The 26,201-nt window shown below is 36.1% G+C and overlaps 1 protein-coding gene across 1 annotated transcript; it reads right to left on the reverse strand.

Annotated features, from left to right (window-relative positions):
* Positions 1-80: 80 nt before the first annotated feature.
* On the reverse strand, positions 81-9,464 carry LOC135082043 (pupal cuticle protein-like). The gene is made up of 2 exons (XM_063976793.1): positions 9,325-9,464; positions 81-1,084 (listed from the first exon to the last, which is right to left on the reverse strand). The coding sequence occupies exons 1-2, from the start codon at positions 9,334-9,336 to the stop codon at positions 383-385; spliced, it is 714 nt and encodes a 237-aa protein (XP_063832863.1). The 5' UTR covers positions 9,337-9,464; the 3' UTR covers positions 81-382.
* Between the last annotated feature and the right edge of the window lie 16,737 nt (positions 9,465-26,201).

The following is a 26,201-nucleotide window of genomic DNA, read 5'->3' on the forward strand; positions in this document are numbered from 1 at the left end:
TAAACTGTCATTAGTCAGATTAGACTTCTAAAGGTTGTACCAGCAATATTGTAGGATTGAAAGCGATTGAAACAACTGAGTAATTTTCCGTTCCATATAAATTCGTTTATTACGCATACATATAATAATTATTATGTACAAAATGTTCGTTTTATAGAAATTTCTTATAAAAGTAACAAAAAGCCAGAGAGAAAGAACAGGCTGACGCACTTGCACTTTGAAAATTTCTAAAAAGTAAAGAGATCGAAGGAGGAAAACGCCTCAACGCAGCCCTAGGGCGTAATGGCATATGAATGGTCACCAGGACCGGAGCTACACGCTAGAGTTGGGTTCAGACCCCAAGAGAAGAGGGAAGAAGAGAAGAGGGAAGGGGAGGAGGAGTTCACCAGTGCTGCTGGGGAGCGTGGTGCGCGGGCGCCGCGTGCGCCACCTGCTGGTGGGCGGCCAAGTGCGCAGCGCGCGCCGCCGCCACCTCGGGGGTGTCGAGGATGCCGGAGCCGTCGTGGGCTAGCCTGATGTTGGCGGGCTGGTGAGCGGGGGCGCCCTGCCAGGAGGGAGCACCGTTCCACTGGGGAGCGGGAGCGTTCCACTGTTGCTGGGCGGGAGCGTTCCACTGCTGCTGGGCGGGGGCGGCGGACTTGGCGGCGGACAGCGCGGCGAGGTGAGCGGCGCGGGCCTGCGCTACCTCAGGGGTCTCGGCGACGGGGGCGGGCGCGGGACCAGCGGCGTTCCAGGCGGGGGCGGCGGGGGCGGCGTTCCAGTGGTTGGCGGGGGCAGCGTTCCAGGACGGGGCGGGGGCGGCGTTCCACTGGTTAGCGGGGGCTGCGTTCCATTTCGGCTGCTCAGCGCGTTGCCAGTACTCCTCGTTGTCCCACTGGGGGTTGTAGGAGCCGTCGTCCTGGGGGTTGGGGTTGTTCTGGGCGGCCTGCTGGAGGGCGGCGAGGTGGGCGGCGCGCGCCTGCGCTACCTCGGGGGTGTCGAGGATGTTGCGGCCGTCCTGGGACAGCGCGATGTTGGCGGGAGGGCCGGCCCAGCCCTGGGACGCGTGAGCGCCGCACGCCAACGCCAAGCAAGCTACAACGATCTGAAAAGAAGGAAAGGGAAGTTTTAATACACTGTCATTTGGTTAAGTAAACCGTTTTCGTACGGTTAATCGGTTTATGTCGTACCTAAGATTGTTAACTAGTACTTATTGTCCGCTTTTCTATCTGATCACAAATTATTGCTACCGGTCGTGCTATTCGGTTCAGAATATCCTTTATTAACGAGATAATATTCAGAGTTATTGCCGCTGCAGGTACTGCCTGCTGATAATTGTAGAGCGGCGGCGCGTTCCCGGGCCGCTCATTACGGCTCGGACAAGTCGCTTGATCTGTATAATTCCAGTGTCGCTGCTGCCCTCGTCAGGTGTCGCCGGCGCGCGCGCACGCGAAACATTGACCGACATTTCGAATGAGACAGATTTTGTCTTATTCAGGTTTAATCATTCATCTCGACTCGACGTGCGCTCCGATGCATTTCACCATAAATACCATTTATGAGGAATGGCCACGAGTTGGTTGTAATCTGTCAGCTATTATGGATATCTGAGGCATATTTAGGACCATCATGCTCGTTTAAGCTTCGATATGACAAAGTTAGCTTATTTGCAGTCATTGTGTAATGTAATCAAAATATGTTTAGCGGATTAGGCAAAGTGCAATAGGTTTAATCTGGGCTTGTCACTGGGGCTGAGAATGTGGTAACCTCATTTGGTGGACAAAATAGTCGTGAGGAGGCTTGGTGACGCGGTGGGCGGCTTTGTCTGGCAATATCTGCGTTGTTTATTGACGCCGGCGCACGCACCGAGCCGATCGGTTCTACCTTTTATTAATAAGTACGAGGTACAAACGATTATGATTAAATTCTTGCCCAACCCTATTGTGGTATTTTTACGCGTGTGAACGTGTGAAATACTCGTATCTGTGCAACAAATACGGCTCTATGAAATTGATTTCATGCTAAATTTGGAATTGAATAAGGTCGATTTGATTACTATAGAACCTTAAACGTGAAACGATAAATCCATAGTCCATACCATAAAGTTATAGTAGAAAAATGCGAATGAATAAAATTCCACTTTGTTACAAATGTCACGTATCAGTGATACAGTTATTAAACGGCTCGAGTAATTTAATTACGGCAGGCATTTCAAAGCTTATATTAATTGGAGTGGACTTTGTCAATACTAAAAAAAGATGGGAGAATTAATGCGAATGGAATTACGGCATATTTTCTATGAATTAATCTGTCCCTATGTAAAGGTCAATTATAAATTGCGCTGGGGCAAGTATGACAGCACGGTTGAAGAATGCCGTCGCGATTGCGTTCCAGTTAAAATTCATTGTCATCGGAAGCAGAGACCTTATTTTAAAATCACCACCGAATAAGGTGAGATTATCACTTACGACCAATCAAACTGGCACTGCGACTTTTTACTGCACATGTACTTAATTGGATGACGTCGTTCTCGTTCTGTATGATTGATCGGAAGGTTTTGCTATACGATTGATAAATAATATTGAACTACTATTGAATATCCAGAAAAGTTAATTCAAATCAATGTAAATACAAAACCGACGCTGTTGGTATTGTTTATCGACCAGTTTTACAGTCGTTTGAGGCAATTTATGTCGATTCGATATTCTACTTTGTCCGTGCATTTGCTACAATTTAGTTTTTAATCGTGTTGTTGTGTAGAACGCTTAATTGCTAAGCGGTAAGACCGATAATTGTTTTATTTAACTAAAATAAACGAGGAATAAATTCAGCTCGCAGATCCCATAACAATGTCGTAAATGTCTGTAAGTTAAATTAACTTTATGCATTATAGCTGTTGAGCGTATTGTTTACATTTTAAATCCATTACTAATGTCCACTTGACACTGCATTAAGAAAATTAACTGTATACTTGGCGCTATAATGTTTGCTGTTGGTTGATAGGACAGCAATTTGTAAAAACTCTAATAATAGTTTCTTCTTTGAAGAAGAAACTCTTGAGAGTAGAATATAAAAAAAAAAACAATGTTAGCTCCTGAAAACCCGCATAGAGAAAATGAAAGACATTTTATGGAATAAGTAATATCGATCGTATCCTTAGATAAAATCAGATAAACATAGATTAACATTGACAAAATGAAAACTTATTAGCAAGTGTTGTAAGTCCAGAATCAGATGTTTTGGGTACTCAATAATATTTAGTGCTCGTAAAATCCATAATTTAGATGAAAGGAATTTGCGGTGGTCCGAAGTTCAGGCCAATGGTGTCAGGGCCCATGAGCAACTCTAGATCTAGTTCATTTAATGTAATCCGATACTATACAGAGTGTGGCACAGGATGACATAAAATTACGCAGCGATTTAATTGCAATAGAAATTACATACAAGTTAACTTTAAGGTTCTTCAACGCTGCAAAAACTTAGTACATATGTTGATTAACATGTCTGTCTACTACTTTTACAACTTTGTAAATACCTAATGATTCAATTAAGCTAACATTGAACTACATGCAAATTTGTTTTATAACGTGATAATTGCTGCGATTAATTATGTTTGTGTTCGTAAAAGTCGGTAATAAACTTACTTGTTGTGCATAGAATTACAAAAGATTAGATTAAATCTTTTTGCTAAAATATTTTGTTAGACGCCCTTGACAGTCGAGTGGTGTATTGAAATAGTTAAGGGTCATAAGAAGAAATAGTGTCGGTGTAAACTGCTTTGCTAGGCGTATCGTGGGCAACGCTTGTGACTTACACAATCGTGGGCTTATTTACATGCCTCGCTTTACAAATATTGAAACCGCAATATGGCCAATAATAATATTTTCCGTGACTTTTGCATCGGGCTATGTTAAACAACTGAAAGTAGAGTATGCAGTTTGTTAACTCCAGATTATCTTGGTTTACATGCGACAAATTTCGTCTACACAATAATGCTATTTAAAACTCAATCAATTAGGAACGTAATTAATTGGTAACGCAGGTTTTTGGTTGGTAATTTTATGTGTCACGAATATAAATGAGTTGTAACGCAATTAGCTCGTTTGAAAAAGATTTATTACTATTTCCAATTGAGATTGATGATCATAGTTTTATTTAGTTTGCTATCTATTGACACATGTTAGAGTAGTGTTCGATCGAGTAAAAATCAATCATCTCTCGCTTTGCATTACAGTAGCGCTTTTTTCTAGCCGTTATGCGGCCATTAGGCCATATAGGTATTTTTTAATTATGCGATTGGCCGTATCAGTGTAGGCTTTCGCTGATAAATTGGTCCAAACAAAGCGGTGAATGGCGGCGCGAAGGCCAGCCGAAGGTCGCGGAGCAGGAAGCGAGCCTTCCGGAGCCAGACTCGTTACCCTCGCCCGTCAAACATTCTTGTGTTTACCACCTTTTTTATGCTTTTACTAGTAGGCTAGACACGTGCTTGTCTAGCTCTTGATTCTTACTAAACGGTTTTCTTATTGTCTAAGCAAATCCGTCTGCTCTTGTACAAAGGAACCAAGCGCTTGCGCCGGTGATCTATTGATAGATACAAACGTCACGCTTGAAATTTTACTGCTTCGTCATGGAGATAATTTGAAGTAGTACACGATATTACATTTGGATTAAGATTTTTTCTGACAAGGATTTTAATCATAGTTACTAGACTGAACAGAGTATCAGAAATATGATTCCTTTTCATATTTTAACGACGAAGATTTTTTTGCTGAACAGTTTTTAAGAAGTCCAACAATATCACGTTTCAAATACAAAAAAAATGCTCTACATTTTTCACACAAAACGGCATGCGTGCGCGCATATTCTTGGGCGAGTTTCCATATTTCTTCAATCAATAAGCTTCGCGCGCGGGGCGATAATCGCCGTCATGGCTGACGCGGCCGCACCTCGATAATTTATGCGATTAAATAAAACATATCTTGCCCTAAATATATTGTTTGTTATTAATTACTTTTGTATAACATTAATAATTGCTAGCGAACATGTACAGGGCGTCGATGGAATATGCATCTTAAAACGAAAAAAAATTATGCATTTTGTCAAGTCTTTTTTAGTATTTTTCGTGTGTTATTTGCACGCGTGTTTAGTCTCTCCTATAAAATTAGGCGGTTGTAGTTTCTTCTATCCTCCTTGCTTTGAAAACACAAGCTATAAATGCAGATAATACTCGAATTGGAAAATTACCCTAACTTTGTAAACACCATCGACAGTAATCAAAGGGCATTTGTCCGCAATTACGATGGTTGTTAAAGTAATGGCATGCGGTGACAAATACATTCGAACGACATTTAAATGGTGCTTGTTTTTAGTACTGCACTACAGCTGACCTTTGCCGAAGTTGTTTTATTAAAGTTACAGGTAGTGCAGCTCCCACGCATGTGTTTTATTTCCTCTATTGAGATATAATATCACTGGTTCTAGCCAGTCAGAAATTGAAGGTATTTAAACTTCCACGGCGTAACTGTGGATTGATTATTCTCGTATATCCACTACAAGGACATAAAAGCCACACTCTACAATACCCCAGCATTATCTCAATTATCAAGTGACCGCTAGTGGTGGGAGTTATATAATTATAATTAGGATATCGATTAAAATTGCCTCGGGCTGTGCGTGGGTTTGCCCTTCTAAATTGGTGCGCGAAGGAATGCAGACAAAAACCTTAGTGAGCGGCGAGGCGAGCGACACCGGACACGGTGCGCCTTGGTGACAAAGACATAGGCGACGTCGCTATCGATATCGATATAGCTAACGAGGCATCACTATTCTTATTAAAGCATGAGTTATTTACTAATGATGTATCACTATGTTTAGCAAACAGCAATACTTGAGGCAAATTAGTGAAGGTGTAAACATTTATTTGCATCGACAGGTTGCGCTGACGTCTTTACTAAAAAGGGAAACTGTAACGAGACTGTAGAGCTTTTCCTATTTAGACTCTATGCCAAGGGAATAGAGCTAATATTAATTTGACAAAATCATTAGCTGGTTGGCATTGTGAGTATGAATAGGACCAATCATAATGTCATTCAGAAATATAGTAACTATAGTATGTTTAGTATTAACAGCGTTTAGTGACAGCTGCTCTGGTAAGGCTCAGTGCACTTGTAGGCTCTTTGTAACTACAACTTGCATTCAAAACACTTGATATTGATCTCGCATGTGATTAAACTAGAACGAGTATCGGTGTGTTTTGACAGCTTGATGGCTGATGTAATAATTACGAGTATAACAAAAGAAACTATCCATTGAAACAGATTTTGAAGTCACCTTTTTGGATATCGTCTGATCGTGGTAGAGTTTATAAACAAGTCAATAATTTCAGATATTGCGATCAATATTCCAATATTATGGTAACATTTTATCGTAACTCGATAAAGGCTAGTTATCATCGCGTATTTCAAATTAGCGTCAACGGTCTAGATAAATACTAAATATAGTTTAATGCTTCATATTACAGATTTTATGGGTAGATAAGGATATTTCCCACGTTGTAGCAAATTCGTGGCGATTTACGATTCATAGATTTATTATCACATAATTGCAGTTGAGAGTCCTGATTTTCGACTCGGCCCAGCGTGAAGCAACTCGGAATAATTTGCAACTAAATTTATCGAAATCTGATTCAGATTATATCAGAATATTTAAATTCAAAGTTATAAGATTAAAGGTTGTAAAGGAAGTACTAAAGCGGTTGAACAAGTGCAGTGATGACTGATACTATGAGTATAACTCTATGCACTAAAGTAGGTCAGTTACAATATTACAAATAAAATATGATTAGCAATTTCGATAAAGACTCACAAAATACCAAAAAATACAATTTAACCATTTTTAATAAAAACAATTAACTAACACTACTCATAGATATACGAGTACAACGAGTTTACGTTACGTCAGACCGCACATAGATTTTTTGGAGTGATTAATGCAAATTGTTAATTAACCGCTTAAACAAACAAACATTAACGAACTAGGGACAATTAGTAGTGTAATGAAATGTTTCCAAACCCTGCTACCTGGCCCGGTTTAGTTAGTACAGATATTTAAATGATAATAATGAATCATAAACATTGCATCTTTAACTAAGATTTTCTAAATGATGGTACTAAAGTTGACATTGATAAACCTATTGATCTGTTTTTTGTGTTGAATTGACTAAATAACAGTTACTACGAATATAGCAAAACAAGAAGTCGCAATAATCTCTTTATACGATGGAGTTAATTTTTTGACATTGATTGATGGGTTTGCTTACACTTTAAACAAATGAATCAGCATTTAAATGTGATCATTTAAAAATGGAACTAAGGGTCAAGGACAAGACACACGCTGGTCAACTTTCAGTGACATTGGCGTACGGAACCGCGGGTCGTGCTCTGATTGCAGGCCGGAACCTTAACCGCGTTGGTCTACAACCGTTGCAGAACGTTGCGTTCGCATTTCTACGATTCTATTAATTTTACACATAGACGATTACCACGCGTGTGAGGTCATTGTCACGCAACGTTAATTGTTCGCGGTTACGTTACAGACAAGTTTATGGGAAAATTTCATGTAAATGCATCCATAAACAAAGCCTATTGCGTTTACGAGATTGTTGCAAATGCATTATTGTTTTAATTTACCAATAAGCGCAGGATTACAAAAATAACATGAAAACAAAAAACTGTATAAATTATGCTCTCAACGGAAACATAAAAATGCTAATTGGAAAAACTACGGAAAAGGAAGGAGGAAAAGATTTCTATTACCAGCAACAATGCCAAGGTAAAAATCTTTCTACTAGTAAAAATACTACCATTTATCAAGAAGGCAATTTAAAATAATGTATTAAAATATACATTGTGCAAAAAAGCTTACAAAAGTAAAAGGAATTTTTAATGTGTAACGTTCAGAAATTAATCAATTACAATAAAAAATCAGGCTTAGCACGTGATTAACGAAATAGAGCGCAAAACAATGCGCTGCTGACAATGACCGCGGTAAGCGCATCGTAAATACCAGTCAGTGATGGGCAGTACAAATATCGAGTTAAAAAATCTACGAAAAATTACACTGTAATTAAAAAAACACGCGCAAGTTGCGTATTGCGTCACGTAGTAAGCGCGTGCCGTGTTCGTAGCACGTCGTAGTATCTTGCTACGCGTGTCTCGCTACGAACGAGTGACACATTTTAAGTTCGCGATAGTATCACAATCTTTGTAGAACTAGACTTTGTTTTTTTATATAAGTGCGTGACAATTTATGGTAGATAATAAGAAAGCAAAAAAACTTACAAAAATATAGCAATGTGAAAACTTTCAGCAAGTCAATTAAATGCAAAGAAGGAACATTTTAGCAAAAAAGCCGTTACACGGTACATCACTTAATAATATTTTCAACACTAGTCTAGTTAACATGCCAGATACCTCGCTAATTACGAGTTGCTCCAGGGGCCATTATCGGACATTTGGAAACGAAATAAGTTCACGGATCGCTACTCTGCTTAATACACTTGTTAGCCACACCAATTTATCATGTTTTCTGATAGCTATAATTGCTATTTAGACTTAAAAAAGATGTTTACTTATCGACCGGTATTTGTAATTGAATTTTTCGATCGATAAGTAATCGTTTAACTTTTTTTAAATATTGCACTTTGAATATGAAATTTAATGTTTTTAAGCAGATTACATAATTTAACGTTCAACTTTATCTAGACTGAAAAATGTGCTATGTAAGATTGAAGTAAGTAATTAATTATATATAGTCTAACACAAAATCAGCAGATAACAAATCAATATGATAAGGTCACAACAAAACACTATTTCAATCGAGACATTTATATCAACCGAGCGGATCTGCGTTATGGTTTTGAATCAAATGTTTATATTGTCGCATTGCGAAAGAACCACCTTGTTCTATTGTAGCGGAATTAGGTCGTTGTTGTTATACATTATTGAGGTGTAGCCCTCTGGTGGCCACCGCGGAGCTCGGTGGTTGGGCAAGCCGGGCCAATATCAGATTTAACAATAAATTAAGTTATCGTAACCCGCACAACGTTAATCACGCAAACGGAACAGTAACATTTGCATAAGTGATCTACGACATATCATTAGATCGATATAGATCAATACTAAATCTGTTACTGCACTCTATTTGATCAGTTAATCGAATATTTAGAATCTGATTTGATTAATTTGCGTATGTTACTGTTTCGTCTATTCATTAATTATTTAAAAATACAATAGAAAATATAAAGAAAATAGAAAAGTAGATGATGATTTGAAAATGAGTACTTACCATGGATTTCATTTTTGTAAAGAAGTTAAAGCACAGAAGAAAGGGAGAAGGATAGTTGTAAAGTTTTTTGTGTTTGATTAATAGCGCTGCTGGAAGACTAGTATCTTCCAGGAATCGCTATGTTGAGGTGCAACTTGCGTCTGGTCGAAATGAGGGCGGGAGCAGGCTTATATACGCGCGCGGTGGCGCGGGGCGGCGCGTGAAAGTGTTGGGACACGCCATTGATAATAGCCGAATATCATACATTTCAATGGCGATCGTCGGTGAGCACGCCTCGTGCTCTCTTCACATGGTACCTACCTGTTCAGTGCAATTCTATAAGTCAACATTTTCAAGTTCAAACGAATTTTGTTAGTTATTCGCCGCAAAGGACACGTAAATGCTTTTAGTGATGTGAACGTACAAAAATATGTCTTAGTGATATCAATATCTGTAAAGTTTCAGTGTAGAGTTCGGTGACTCCGATAAAATTGATAATAGTGACACGATTTATGCAAATCGCCCGGTGCTGATCCCATTAATTTTGTTACGTTAAATTATAAACTACTACATTATATTTAGATGATAATAAATCTTATACTTATTTAGTACATTAATATTCATATTCGAAGCATACATAAGTTGTATTTTAATTATTAATAACATACTAAGTATGCTTAGATTTGTATCTATTTGTGAGAAATTGTGAAAACTTTACATTCCTACGTAATTGTCATTTTACAAGCTTTAAATTGCAATTAATGTTAAGTAATGTATGTATGGGTCATATCTTGCAAGCTGAATTAGACCCACTTCCTTACAACCGATTGAGCTGAAACGCATACACATGCAAATCTAGACAATGCAATTTATGCAATATCATGATGTCATGAAGCTGGTCTGATGATGGAATCGGAAGGTAGATATAGGAAAAGGTTTTTATAAGATTTATTTATTTATTTAATATAATTTAATTCCGTAGATAAGTATCGAGCATGCACATTTAGTTCATTTAAGATCAACCTCGGTCCGATTGTAAAGGTCGCGGGTTCGGTGCCGGGCTGACGTGAGTTTTTGGGAGTTAAACAATAAAATATCACTTGTTCCGTTCTGAAGGAAAACGCCTCTACTTTCTACAGTAGTGCAATGTGTGTGGTCGGGGAACAATGAGGAGTTGCTGAATATTATCAGTTTGCGAACATCTCTATAGCTTTGTGTTTTTACAATAGATTTCTGCCAATTCAGTTGTATTTGTTAAAGATTAATATTATAATATTAGTACCAGTGATAATTTATACGTCATATAAGTCATATAGATTAGCCACCCAAGACAATTTGCACTTTTTGATCGAATCGAAAATTGAATCTTTCAAAACTCCATAAAAAAAAGCCTTTCGACTGGTTTGCGATTATAATGTGCACTTTTCTAGACCCACAGAATAGCACTTATGTTTGAGTATATTGAAACCCATGCGGTTGAAGTGGCGGGCAGAAGTTAGTCAGCAACAAATACGCTTTATGAATAGGGGTATAGAGGTTAAAGTTCATTCTGACACTTCGGAGATTTAGTAGGAGTCTCAGATGTGTATAGGGTTTGATTTGTAGATCTATGACTGACGCCATATCTTGGCATCTAACAATGGAGATTACCCTCCAAGCATAGACGAATAAATAACATTTACTGTAAGAAAGAAGTTTTCGATAATGGATAAGAGTTGCTTCGTTAGGAAGCTGCCTCAGATTTTCAAATGAGGAATAGCCTGTCAAATTAATTGTACTCCTTACACTTTGTTATTTCTAACTATAGAGTATTATAAAAATACTTTCACTAACTAATTATCCTAGTCCATAAATTATGTTGAACTAGTTTCCTAATTAATATTATGTTTGCAACAATTGTGCATTAAATTGGCAATGATTAGTTAGTTACCAGTAACTAATAAGCAAATTATTTTGGTAATGATTCGGTATTATGATTTTATTACTGTATGTGGTTATTTTCATGATGTGTATTAATATTTTTATAGCAAGCACGTACTTGGTGGTACAGTGAGTTTTAGGAATAACGTTAATCTTGGAGTAAATAATACGGACGTTATAGCAAACAACACACATATTCACAAATACATTATTTTCTAAATCTATGGTATGGTTTCATGTTTTTCAGAAAATAAACAATATATTGCGCACTGCATTGCTTATAGGCATATTAAAAATTGAAACGATTTATATCGTCTTTAACAAAGTGATTCCATTATCAGTGATGACATTGTGACCTTTTTAACACTTACTACCGACCTTTCTAACTATTAATAGGGCACAAGATTTATTCTTAGCATTCATACTATCACAATATAAGTAGGTACTCTAGAAAACTTCCTCAAAACATCAACAACAGTTACATCAAAATTTATGCGTATTTATATTGGACTAGACATACAAACGCAGTTGTACGCTAAGTTTATGCGTTAAAATCTCTGCAGGGGTCCACGCCATTGATACTCGTATATCGGTAGTACGCGTTAGATCCATGGTCATTTATGCAACCTATATGGTTTATTCTGACTGTTTTAATATAGTGGCTAAGACATTTTACAGAAATATCTGTACCTGTAATACTCTATCTTTTTGGTATGATTTATGGAATAATTTACCAATGAAATGACTTATCTATATTTTGTATTGTATGTTTATGGATTTATATTTTCATTAAATATATTAATATTGAACAAACGTCTTCTGTTTTATTTTCAACTTAATGATTTCCTTCTGCATAATTTGTAATAGTAAATCACAACACTATCGCTATGATCACTATTGGATATAGAAACATAATCTCAACAATTTTGACGAAAAGGGAATATCCCAAATAAACTCACCTACTCTTCAGATTTTCCTATATCTTCATTGAAAATTTTTACTGGGTATTAAGATGCAATTTCTATTACTTGGTAAGATATCCTTACTGAGCTACAAAATGCTATGACGCTATGTGGCAAGGCAAAAAGCTAAGTTTGACACTTATAGCGATCACACCTTTTGAAGATTATACACATAGCCTGGGGTTAAAATTTGGGGTACGAATTACCAGCAGGTAGCTGCCACGCCACGTATTGATTAAAAACAAAACACTTTACCACAAAATAAGACTTTACGAATAGAAATTAATAGACCCCCGTAACACAGATTTAATAAACTACCCCTTACCGTTTACGTAATTAATTGTAATATTGCTATCACACGCTAGCCTACAGTCTGTATTCCTAGTAACATGGGTACATAGTGGTCCAGCCAGTTTTTACAGCGTTGTCTCAAATCAAAAGCGTGTACTGGGGGCAAATTGCTCGCTATCGGAACCAAACCGACTCGTTTTTATTGCCGTAACTAATAATAATGCTCTAATTAGGAAGCTAATTGACAATTAACTCAGTTGGTTGCTTGTAAATGGGTGATCATAATGCGTAATAGTAACCTTATCGGTAATAACTAACATGTAGTACCTACCTATACATTTCTAAATTATATGAACTTGGGACCCTCGATTGCAAATCTATAGTCAGTCAGTGCCTTAAGATTCAGCAAAATCTATAGTCAATCAGTGCCTTAACTTTAAGCAGTGGTGAACTTTTGGTTGAAAAGAAGAAGAACTGCAGCTAGTTTTAGGTACCAATAAAACACCGATGGTGTTAGGAAGAAGCCCTGACTATGCCCCAACGATTATGATACCATCGACACTACTAACTATTCCATATTTTGTAAATTGTTATTTAGTAGAAATAATAATAAACCACATTACTTTAGGAAGACAACCTGACTTAGCAAATAGTGACCCAGTCCAAGCTTGTTTCTGGCGCTAGGCTGCCTGTGCAAAATAGTTTACCTAGTTGTTCTTGCTTAATGAATTCGAATAAATGATTAAATAAACGAGTTTTCATTAAAAGAGTAACAACATAAATAGATTTTCAAATTGACCCACCGGGCTATGGGCTACATCATTAAAATCGGGTTACTGATGTAATGATATGAACACAACCCATCATTTTGGTAACAACGTAACAATTAACAAGGAAATTGAGTTATTATTATTAATAACTCTATTTCAATTTGCTGTTTAAAAATATCAATAAGTAAAGCGTGGTTACATTTACAAATAGGTACTGTTTTAGTACATAAGTAAGATCAATAATTTATATCTATTAGGCGGAGTTGCGCCACCTAACTTTGACTGTAACTATAACGATAACCGGCGTATTTTGCATGGAGTTTGACAGGTTTTTGACGTTTGTTAAAGTCAAAGTAAGATGGTGCAACCCAGCCTTAGTATTTGTGTTGTTTTGTTATAGCTTAAGGTTAGTAACGGCTGTTTTGAGAATGGAATCACGTCCATAAAAAGAAACAACGTTTTAAAAAATGTAACTTTTTATGCGTATCAACGTTCGCAGTACAAAAGACATCAACGCTAAGTTACATTTGCTCGGAGCTTCTGCGTTCTCGATTGGACACATTATTATTATTGGCTACAATTTAGTCAGTTTACTTCAATTATAGAAGAAAAGTAGATACTTTATTTGTACCACTATAGTTTTATGGCATAAAAAATCGCCCAAAAGTGTAATATGGAACACTGAAAACGTTAGAGCAGCACTAAGTCAGACACATTCAAACAAAAATATTTTGTGCACCCAAATGTTTTCATTGTACGGGAATCGCACCCACGACCTCCAGCATAGTAGTCTGGTAAGCGAACCACCAGGCTAGGCGACCTTTTGGTAGAGAACTGATGTTTACTCGTGGACTTCGGAAGACTGACGCAATAATAACTTGATATTTCGATACAGAATCTGATGAGATACAGTAGCTTCATACTTCATAAAAAGTGTTTCAGTTAATCAATGCGGTCATGTACGAGTATTTTTTTGGTCAACAATGGATGAAACAACTTGTATTCTTCAATTCACCTTCGATTATTAACACATTTCAATCCTGTCCATCGGCCATCTCGTTCATTTTATCTCGGTTTCTGACATATATTTTTTTCTTGAAGCTTTAATGTGGTATAATTTATTGTCTCCAATTACTGAATGGGATTTTGAATTAACTGTTACTGTTAATCCGTTTTTGGCTATCACCGCGGGTGCCGTGCCCTGGCTGTAGGCTGAAGCGATCTTGATAATGACGCAATAAATTAATTACGTTAAGTACCCTTGACCATTATCTTAAGTGTTGATTGAAGGGCAGAAGAAAAGTAAGGTATTCTTACAGTATAATTAAACAATGAATGAACGATTTTTTTAAATGAATTTTAATTAATAATGACATTACAGGGTTTCATAAAAATGTTAAAATCATGGACATCCTGTGGCCAATTTTTTTTATATTTTTCTCAGAGCTGTCTTGATATACCCGGTGCCCGCTGGTCGTTTTGTTTTGGGACACCTTATTTGATTGGGAAGGTAGTTTGAAGTATAATGTACCTTAAGTAAGTAATAATTATGGTTTATTAGAGTACACGTTACACTCGTGAGCAATGATGCCATTATGCTATTAGATGGTGATAGCAATGCGTATTTCAAAAACATACAAACATACAATTATTTGCATAGTGAGGTAGGTATTGTATAAATATGCACATCACAATAACCAGTTATTGTCATGCTCGTTCTGTTTATATTTTCAAGTTCATGAATAAACTAAATAATTCAAAATACACGGAGTAACATGCATTGTACTTACTCTACCTACGGTAGTTGTAAAACCGGGTAGCAATAGTATACATATGTACGTTCAGAACGTCAGGAAAAGTTTTATTGTTCAATTTATCTAGCGTCTATTTTGACAAAAATGGTTTCGCTCAAATTTAAGTCCTCAAAGGTTTAAAGACTTATCATCTTTGTGCACTAACACGATAAGATCTAATTTCATAATCGCTGCCGCTTATCTCTCGCAGTCCTGCGCAGGATCAACTTTGTTTACAACACAATACGTGTACTACCTTAAGCTGAGGCGTATCTTCTACGTAAATTTGCACGTTTTGACCTTTGTTTTTGGCCAGATGTGTCATATTTCGCATTTAAATCCTTAGCACTGAATAATATTAAAAATAACATTAAAGAGCATGTTTTTTTAAAGTGTAATCTTTTTTTTATTAACGTATTGTACAGTGTCGTTGGGTTTTATGGATATTGAATTTGCCACTACAGTCACTCACACCGCACCGCATCGCAATATAAAGCAAATCAAAATGTAGGGAAAAGTAAAGGTAGGTACACTAGGTACATATAATTCTGTGACTTGCCTAGTAGGCTACTTACTCTATCTTCTTCGATTGAATCTTTAGATTGGCAACATCTGAAGATGCTGTAAAACGTAAAGAGTAGTCTCGTATAAACAAGATACATATTATATTGACATCAAACAAACATTGGATTTTCTTGATTATTGTAATTTTTCAATTCAAAATACTCTAAAAGTCCTGAAGTTCCTAATATTTTCATCTGGGTTATGCTTTCATTGTTCCGTCGCCATTTAATGTCCCGAGTTTCAATCGTATGACCGCTCGTTATTATACTGTCAATATTTATTTATTCCAATTTACGAAATGGGAGATATCATGAATCGAATTATTTATAACTTTATTTTGTATTAATGTGACAAATAAAGCCTCCCAAATAGGATCGCTTTATCGATCACGGAAAAGGATGACTCAAACCTTGAAAGATTTTTTTGGAGTCCGATAAAGAAAAGAATGGAGTGAAATAAGGTTTTATATTGGTAAATAATAGTAATTTGGCGACAGTTTAAGAAAAGACAACAAATTTTTTGTCAAGGAGATGTTCGGAAACTGCAATAATCAATTCACAGGCAACCAGGTTCTTCACAACCTTTGGTAAATTACGAGTATAAATGCTTATAGTAATAACTTAACATATGATCCATTCTTTGTGGTCTTTAAAACAAAATTGGAGTCTCAAAACATATCTTTAAAGGCATAAAATTCACGACAGTCTGTCAAATTTACTGCAGTCAAAAGGTTCAGCGTCAACCCTGAAGACTTTACTGATTATTACGAGACGCCCCACTGAGGCGACAACCCTGCTGGCCGATAAAGGCGTACACACATAATTCCATTAAATAAGTCGTGTTAGTAACTTGATACGTCGGCGAGCGCGTACCAAAGTAAGCCCAATAGATCTTATCGGACTCTCAATGACAACTTGTAAGCTGCATTCACAGTGACTTAACAGTTTAATGGTTTAATGGGTGGTTAGCTTATTTATAAGTTATGATGATTCCTATCTATGTATAAGTTTACTCACTATGAATAGTTTAATGTAAGTATAGCTCAATTTTCGACTTAGGTTGTGATGAGTTGAGGATTAGTTAGTTTAAAGCAAAATATTTTCTTGATTTTAGTTGAACAAAAATAGTCATTCGTTTTATTGCATTACTTACCATAAACACATTCAATTATTACAATGTAATTATTGGTAGGCACTATCCTGCACTCCTTTTGTGTACACCAAGCTTTATTATTGTGGCGCTTATTTTTGACAGAATCATTAATTCTTTAGTTGGCCACTGTTTTTACTGCTAATACATACTCATATTTCTATTTGTATGCTCTTTACCGCACTCGCTATATACAATCTACAGCAGATCACACATACATTTTTGATACAAAATAGTACTTATTATAACTGCATAACATGCTGCAGCTTGACATACTTACTGTCTTTACTTCACAGACTGTTATTTTGGGCAATCATTTATCGTTGAAGATGAAGTATTTTGCTATCGAAGGTTGGTTTTTAAATGGATGTTAAAAATGACTGTTTACTTTTAATGAAATTAAGTTAACAATGCCATTATTCACTTTTGGATTATTACTGAGGAGGTAAGCAAAGCAAGCGTTACCTCCCAGAACAAAGGACATTGTCAGAAACCGCCTTAGATTCCTGGGCACAGCAGTAAAGTATCAAAATTAATCTCTTACTTTTTGAATACTTAAATATTAATTAGATTGTAACGGACACTTGAGGATTAAAAAATGAAATAATAAAAGTATTTTATATGTATTCCATAATACTATGACGACATCCGGACATTTTAGGGCGTGGCCTGCTCCATATCCTATGAAGTTCCATAATTTGTGTCGATAAAATCTATGTAAAATCGGCACAAGGCAATGCCGTACTTCATTGTTAGGAATCCATGTAATAGTGATGTTGACTGCGGTCATCATAGACAATAAGATACCGATCTTGTAAATAAAATAAATCGTCCAAATTGCTACAGTATGACTAGATTTTAATTAAAAGTTAAAAATATATTGCACGATACTACAAGAAGTTATCTAATGTGTCCAACTGGTCGAAGGTCATGAATAAAATAAAAAGAATTGTGATCATAACACTGATATAGACAATGACAACAATATGGGATCATCTTTAATATATCTGTTACAGTTTCAAAATTCGATGAAAAATCCAATGCCGCTTAAAGTGAGAGAAATGTCTAAAGTTCTAATAGAATTGAAAGTTTTATTCGCTCAAAATGCTTATAACAATAATTGGTAATACATTTCAAATATTAAGTACCTTTATAATGTATCGATAGAACCAAAATGATATCCTCTCAGCTTGGAAAGGGAAAACCCAGGATTGGGGGAGCGCTCCAGGCAATTTTTAGAACATTTCATAGGTGGTAGTAAATAATATTTATTTTATTATTAAAATTGAATATTTTGATATTGATAAAATTGAATATATCTTTCGATTCAAATACCGAATATTTTTCAATCGATAAATAATTATCGAGAATTGTTAATAATATTCAATTAAAAGTTGTTCAATCCCTAGTCATGCATAGACTAAGACGGTAACCATGGAGATGGTTAGTTTGGTAAGTCACGTGTTAAATGTCAAGAGTGGAAAGTAAACATAGGATTCATGTTATTTATTTACGTGCAAAATGTAAGTAAGTAAATCATAAAAGTGGAACGCCGAGCTATTTCCAAAACCCGTCCAATATTATAATACAATTTGGCTGCGACAACTACAATACAGAACATCTCCCAAATCGATGTGCATAAAATAATATAATACAATACTAGTAAGTAAGAGGTTATGATAACAATATTGCTATCAATAAGTTTATAGAATTGGTCCGCCAGGAATAATTGTTCTTACATAAAGATTTGTGTCATTTAGAACCTAGAAAGTATTATTTCGGCACTGTTGATCTAACGGCGAACAATGTATGGAGAACGAACATTGTCCTTTGCATATGCGATAAAACAATACATTGTTGTAGGATGATTTAAACTGACTGATACTTTCATCTGTGATTAATATGTTTACAAGCTTTTTATTTATGACTGCTGACAGGTATTGAGCTGATAACGTACTAGTATTTTTGATAAAAAGAAACATAGGTAGTTTGTAACAAGTAAAGTTTTGGATTGATTGATTCATTTTGAAAATATACCTCATCAAAAGAAATTACTTTATTTCCGAATTTGGTATGTATTATACATATTGTACAAAGTTTCCATTAGTCCATATCGATCGAAAAAAGCTCTACCAAAAATGTAGTAGGCATTGTCTTACTAAATCTTAGGACTGAGAACAACTAAGTACCTAGCTGTCATATCAAAATTAATTTATTATCCTTTCAAAAATGCGGGGCCCAGCAAAAAGTTTAGTGTCCGCGTAACATAATCGTTCTTAATGACTGCCCAAAGAGGCGTAATGAATGGCTGTATCAGTACAGCGGACGTGTGTATTTGTCAGCCTTCGGAGGACCAGTGGCGCCGGTTGTCGGAGTGAAATGAGCTCATTTCTCCTAGGTAACTGACCATGCACCTAATGTTGGCTGAAGGTTCTGCTCACTTTTGTTTGATTAATTTAAAATGAAAGGTAGGTGCACTACTTACTGCATATGAAGTGAATGTAAAATATGTAGTACGTCCTGAGTTATTAGCACAGTAAAGTACAAATTATACTTATTGTTATTTATATGACCAACTGCGAAAAAAAAATGAAACATACAATAGTTCGTAGTTCGTGATAGACGGAACATTGCCACTGAAGAAAGGAATCATCATTCTGGCAACCAAAGAGTTGTGTAAAGTTCAAAATTATAGAATGTCCAACTCTATAACGGAGGGTGTCATACATAGAGGCATTATAATGTATGTACGCAATGTCTTCAGCAGTTAACATTACAAAAAATAGCATTAACTTATGTCATTAACTTTACAAACAATGTAAGTAACTAGAATAGCTCCAGTTTTATATAGTTTATACTAGTAAAACAGTAAGAAAAATACTTAGATAACAATCTTTCAGTATATACGACGTAGATAGAAATACTCGTATAATAAAGATATGACAACCTAATGTTACTATTTAGTTTAGTTACAAGGACTCTGCGATCGTAGGCTAAAATAGTATCACGCAGAGAGTGCGTGCTCGAATTAATTGTGAGTCCAATACTGTTTGTTTATTTCTTTGAAACCGAATGAAATAAAATGTCAGCAGTAGTGTACGACTCTACATAACGCATTTTCCAAAGAAAACATTAAATAGAAATACTTCACACGTTATTTAAGGTCCATCAATTACTCGTAGTTAGGTAGAGCCTACGTTGATAAAAACAAAACATACGAAGGCTACAAAACTAAGGTTATCTATAATAATACAAACTACTAGTAAGAAGTATTATTAAGTTTAATAAATTATTTAGGAAACGTGTTAGATAGGAGGCTAGGAGCATGTGTACCCTAGTTCTTTTTGAATCGTCGTGACAGCGCGTTATTCTCAAATTAATGATATGAATTAAATAATTTTATAGGAAATAAATTCATTCAATTCCGTATTGCACTATACACACCTAATTAATTTAATATTGTTTGTGTCTGAAAATAAGCTCGGTGAATAGACGCATGAAATCGATTGTCACGTTCTTTGTGAGTATAAATAATCGATTTATTTGGTGGTTTAGTTGAGTTGAAGTTAATAAGGGTTCTAGGTTACATAGACCTTAATTGCGCTTGAAATAATTACTCTTTGATAAACTACAGCCTGTTTCCCATTTTGATACTTAAGTATGTAGATTAAATAGGTAAATTAAACATCTATATGACAACCAATGAATAATCAATACATTAGTCCGATAGTTAATTACAACACTTGCAGATTAAGTAATAATTAGAATTATGCCGTTTCGTCATTTTCGCACTTGTTCTGCTGTGTTATCAAGGTATTTTTGTTCATAAATATTCAAATAATGCACAGCTAATCCTTATTGATTGTGCGGTAATGCGACCGGTGGGACTGAGTCAAAAACGAGAACAATATATCGTTATTCGTAATAGTATATTAACAGGTTATATTAAAGTGTTCCTAAAAGCGAAAAAACTGCTCCGGTTAGTAACCTTTGTCATAATCATTGTACTACATCTCGAAGTTACAGTCTGGGTTATCACTTGGTGAAGTACATTGCTGTTTTGCAATTTGTTTATGAGTTATGGTTGAGTGCTAAGCATGCAGTGTATAGGGAGTGCGGCGAGAATGGTGGCGTTGGTAAATGGACCCGAGGCAAGTGGTCGGGCACGACCTTGCGTACATTTTCCACTTGCATAGCTCGCTTCCGTTTCAAAGAGACACTTTTATTTTTATTTGAGACTCGTAAGGAATCTGGTAGGAATCGATCATTAAAGCACGCGAGAACGGAGTCAAAAGCTCATTAAAATAATGTTTCGGTATTATTAAATAGACCATTAATACAAATAGCTGACGATTAATAAAATAATATGAATTTCGCATAATCTCCCAAAATTAGGATTGCAAATAGTGTACATGTAAAGTTTTGCTTGTTTCCTTTAATTAAACAATTATTTGCTGTGGTTAGCTATTATTAAATTCAATCTAGTATTTCGATAAGAACATGTAAAGTAACATTATGTATTTTATTTTGATTCGTTTTTATTAAGTATTTCGTGTAATATGTTTGAAAAAGAATGCTAAGAATACGAATAAAAAGTATAACTAGCAATATAACTAGTCTATAATTATAAATACCTATTTTTAAAAACTTGATCGAAATCAGAAGAAGAAATGGAAAAAGTAGAGTTACGGTTGAAGTGTAAGGTGTAACACCAAGGTGTCTAGATTATTTTTCAATTTATATGACAGACATATCACGGATACTCGACACACGAGGCACAAAAGGCTAGAAAGCATAAAATTAATACCCAAAATGCTTTTATTGAATTAAAATTACAACAGATGGTGAATAAATGCATTGTTCAGAGTCACAGAAAACTATAATTTCTGTCATTCAATACATTACCGGGGGTGTTCCTACTGACTTATTTTACGTGCTGAAGGCGTTATGGCGAATAATATGGAAATGAGTATCGAATGCTGATAATGTCAGGGACGCCGTACTTCACGCCTTCTGTAGGTATGGGCGCGAGTGACATGCGTGCGATCTATATCTCTGCGGTTAACCTTAGGCCAGGACCACACGATTGGAAAATTAATTCGAATTATAATTGCTTTTATAAGAATAGGCTAGTTTCCTAAAAAAATTTTTTTAGTCCGTCATGTTTAATATCAAAAAATATTGGACACATATATTTTTATTTGTCAATCTAACAAATAATTACATAGTTATGGTGCATTGAAGTTCCGCACGACGTCACAACGTGCGGCACTTTTATGCACGCATTGACGTCAAGGGCATCTTCTTCTGAACTTTGGCGCGCTTTATCTCTTTCAATTTTCATTAGTTTGAAAAAGTGAAAAATACGTGTAGAGTATTTTTTGATAAGTTAACTGACGGACTAATTAAAACTCTTGCTTTTTGACCCAGGAAACATCCCTATTATAGCCCAGTACCAGCGAGGTACGAACCAGCGTTCTTCGGCTCTCTAGTCGGCCAGTCCGACGACACCTTCACTGTTTGGCTATTGTCGCTTCAAAGTTTAGGTGTAGTCGACAGCTCGAGGAAACGTTCTAGAAAGTAGGGGAAATCCTAACATAGGATCTTGGACCTACGACCTGGTGAAGGTGCCTGGATGCAGGCACTGTAGTATCGGTCATTATGGAAATTCTTATTTAGGAAGAACGTCCAGGGTGCTTGGGGAAGAATTCATTAAGTTAGCTAGACGTAGTAAGTGAAAAGTTGCATGCGATGTAAGCATGTGTGCCCTACTTGACGTGCGAAGGATCCAGGAAAAATAAAAATCTTCTTCAGTCTTTAATACATTTTGCCTCGAACTATAAACGCTTTTTATAAATATTTGACATGCTTGGAGTTAAGTAGGGAAAATTAAATGTCTCGATCGACGCCGGAAGGTCGCGAAGCTCGTAAGCTCGTTACATCTTTAACTTTGACACTGACAGCACAACATTGTTGCAAATTATACATATCGTGATTCGAGGAATTTATGAATAATGCATGGCTACACAATCGAGTACTTATAGTAGTCTATAACATAATATTGTAGAGCTATGGAAACTCATGAATTATAATCGATATCAATACTTAGTGCTCATAGTTGAATGGTCTAAATGCTGAAATTAAACTTTACAAAAATCTCAATTTATGCTTCAGTCAAATTAATTTGGGAATCTTCGTTTTCTGATAAGCACCTATCATAACGGCGTAACTTAGGCTGGGTTGCACCATCTTACTTTAACTTTGACAAACGTCAAAAATCTGTCAAACTCCATACAAAAAACACCGGTTATCGTCATAGTTACAGTCAAAGTTAGGTGGTGCAGTGCAACTCAGCTTTTAGACAATCATCAGCTATACGAAGCTATATTTCCCTGACAGACCGTTGTAATAATATTCTGCAAGTAACCCTTGAATGTACGGCTTGCCTAAGCAAGCAGGCTGCCTAAGTAAAGCAAGCCATGCGTAAACTTCATATCGTATGACGGCCCATATTGGTCTCATTTTAACAAGATCGCAGTGTATTCGTAAATCATTCAAGGTCTAACTAACCTGGTTATCTATCTTGGTATGCAATAAAATGCTTTTAAATTGTCTTCCATTACTTCTCATGGTCTACGATCATCACTCATAAAAAGGAAAAGTGGTGCATTAACCATAAATGGGTTTAAAAGGACATGACTACATAACCATTTACATAATAAGCCTTTTCATTTTAATTTATTTATTATATCTCTCTATATTTATGAAAGTGGCATTAAGGCTGAGTTGCAACATCTAACTTTAACCAGAACTATGTACGAGTAAAACAATAACTGATGTTTTTTGTATGGAGTTTGACAGACTTGACGTTCGTGAAAATTAAAATAAGATGGTGTAACCCAGCCTAAGAGTTACACTATAGATTATTATGGTTAAAAGAGAAAGTCACTTTATAATATTAACAAAGAAAGTCAAATTGTTCATAATTAAAGAGGTACGATACCACAAAGAGGCACCCTGTACACGTCATACTTATAATTAGCCTCCTATTAAAGTAATTAAATTGCATCAGTGCAATTTTATGCTTTTAGAATTAGAGCACTCTTAATGATATTAATTCTTGTCTAGTTACTTAATAAGTACTTGATGCACTTCGCTCGCTGCATAATCAAAACAAATGAACACTTAACATAGACATATTTATTTACGAGGAGCATTAGAGCTATGGAAATTACTTCTGACGGTAAAAGGAGAAGCATGAAATTGTGTCGATGAGATCACCCTTTCATTCATTGCATACGCAGATCTATGTTGGAATCACTCGAAACTGCAAGTAACGAAGGACCCTTTCTTAAGATATCTCATAAAGAAGGGTTAGTCACAGTTAGTCAGCATTTCAGCAATGCTGACTCAGTTCAGTATTATCGTGATTTTGTGTTCTTTTCAGAGGTTCAAAAAACCTTGATGTTTTACTAGAAAAGGTACTCGGTTAGTTTAGATTTGTATGTCAAGGATAAAATTATTGTATAGTACATAAGTGTAACTATTTCAAAAATATATTTTACGCTAGTATGTACCTAGTATCTACTGTGCATTCTATCAAAGAGCTTTCAGCTTCAGTTCAGTTACAGTATCAGATAGAGCAAGATCCGGCCAGTTTATAGCCATAGCTGCTGTCCATTATTTGCAAGTATTTCGAGTTTTCTTTATAACTTGAACAAATCACACATGTGAAACTAAGTCTTTCGACTTTGACTTTGAGAATATTTAGAAGAATTATCTAGTTAAATATTATTTCCGAATGACTTGCAGTAGGTAGTAGACATATTTCGTGTGGTCTCCACATAGTAGGTCCCCGCGCAGACCAGCGTGACTGGCGCAAGGTCGCCGGGTCAACTGTCACCGGTGACACACGGGAATGTAAATTGGCGGATCACGCGTCCATGCTAATCGGGATGTCGAGAACCAAGTTATGCGGAAACTGAAATTAGCTGCTAAGCTTTGTCTCTAATTTTTGCTAAGTGCTCAAATCTCCTTTAGTATAAATGCTATAAGTTTCGGTGATGTCATATCGGCTGTTTATACCTAATGTTTATACCTAGTCCAATTGCTATGTACGTTTATAACGGTCGCAACGTTGCTAAAGTCGAATCACTATAAACTGTTTTATCAAGTCAATTCTTGTTAACTTTTAACACGAGTGCCGTAAAGGTTTGATTTAACTTTTGGTTTAGATATTTTGGTATTCACTTAGCGTATGACAAAGTAATAAACATTTAGTCAAACCCAATAGTAGTAAAAGCATGCCCACGCGTGGGCAGCGACCGCTCGCAAGGCCGCAGCTCCCAGCTGCCTGCTTAGCAAACCGAACTGGTCTTGCAGCTTTGTGCATGAATATAATTACTTTATTGGGCATTGTCATTCACTTTCATATAAATTTTGATTGCAATGACAGAATAACGTTTTAGGAAGTTTATGACCACAAGCATTGCAGCTTGTCTGTTGGAGTAATTTGTTTTTAATAATCCGTGCACAAGCAGTGATATTTTATTTAATTATAATAATTTTATTGGGAGTGGCATCGATAACAAATTATTTTTTTAACATAGACTTAGATAACCTTATCTCGAATGCTTAATGGACTGGGACTAAATTAGGCAACCATCATCAATCATCAGGACGCGAATTGAATTGGATGATTTATTAATGCAATTTTTAAAAGTTATTCAGTTTCAGGGCAAGAATAAAGCGTTTTCAAAAGAAGCTGTGTCGTGTAATCATTATTGTTTATTGGTATCAAGATCAACTACCCTATGGTAATGGAACTATTCCCTCCTCTCGTTCCCACCGCTGCAACTCCTGTGTAGCAAGGATCTACAGCTTGACAGCCAATAAAAACCCAACCAGTGAAGGTCAAGTTTGTCTCGGAGGAAAGTTAAACTGTCATTGGACCTGCGACGAAATTAATCAGAAGAACACAACCCGTAACGATGTAACATTGCATTAGGTGCTACGTTCTAGAAGACACGTGAGCAATCGCGTGCGAGGCCGGTGCAGCTCAGATGGGACGGAAGTTGCGCGGGCGCACAGCAATTACACGTTTATATGTCTAGGCTTTGAAGTAAGCGTTAATGCATCGCTTCCTTTCCTTCTTCTATGAATACTTAGTTCCAGTAAGTGATAGAACAATAATTGCTGGTTGTTGCTTCTCATTAAAATAGTTTCGCGATACAAGCATTAGCTTAGTGCAAAGTATTTTAATTTTTGACTCGTTGTGCCGCCTGAAACACACTTCTTACAATCAGCCTCTTGTTTTGTCTTTGAACGAAAAGTGATGTTACAAGAACACCGAGTCAGGAGTCATCATCATTTTCTGAAGATAAGAAAAAAAAAACGCTTATACACCGCCCAGTATGATTTGAATCCTACTATGCTAAAGTCTAGAGATT

Source organism: Ostrinia nubilalis, chromosome 21 (assembly GCF_963855985.1).
Source record: "Ostrinia nubilalis chromosome 21, ilOstNubi1.1, whole genome shotgun sequence".
Classification (NCBI taxonomy): domain Eukaryota; kingdom Metazoa; phylum Arthropoda; class Insecta; order Lepidoptera; family Crambidae; genus Ostrinia; species Ostrinia nubilalis.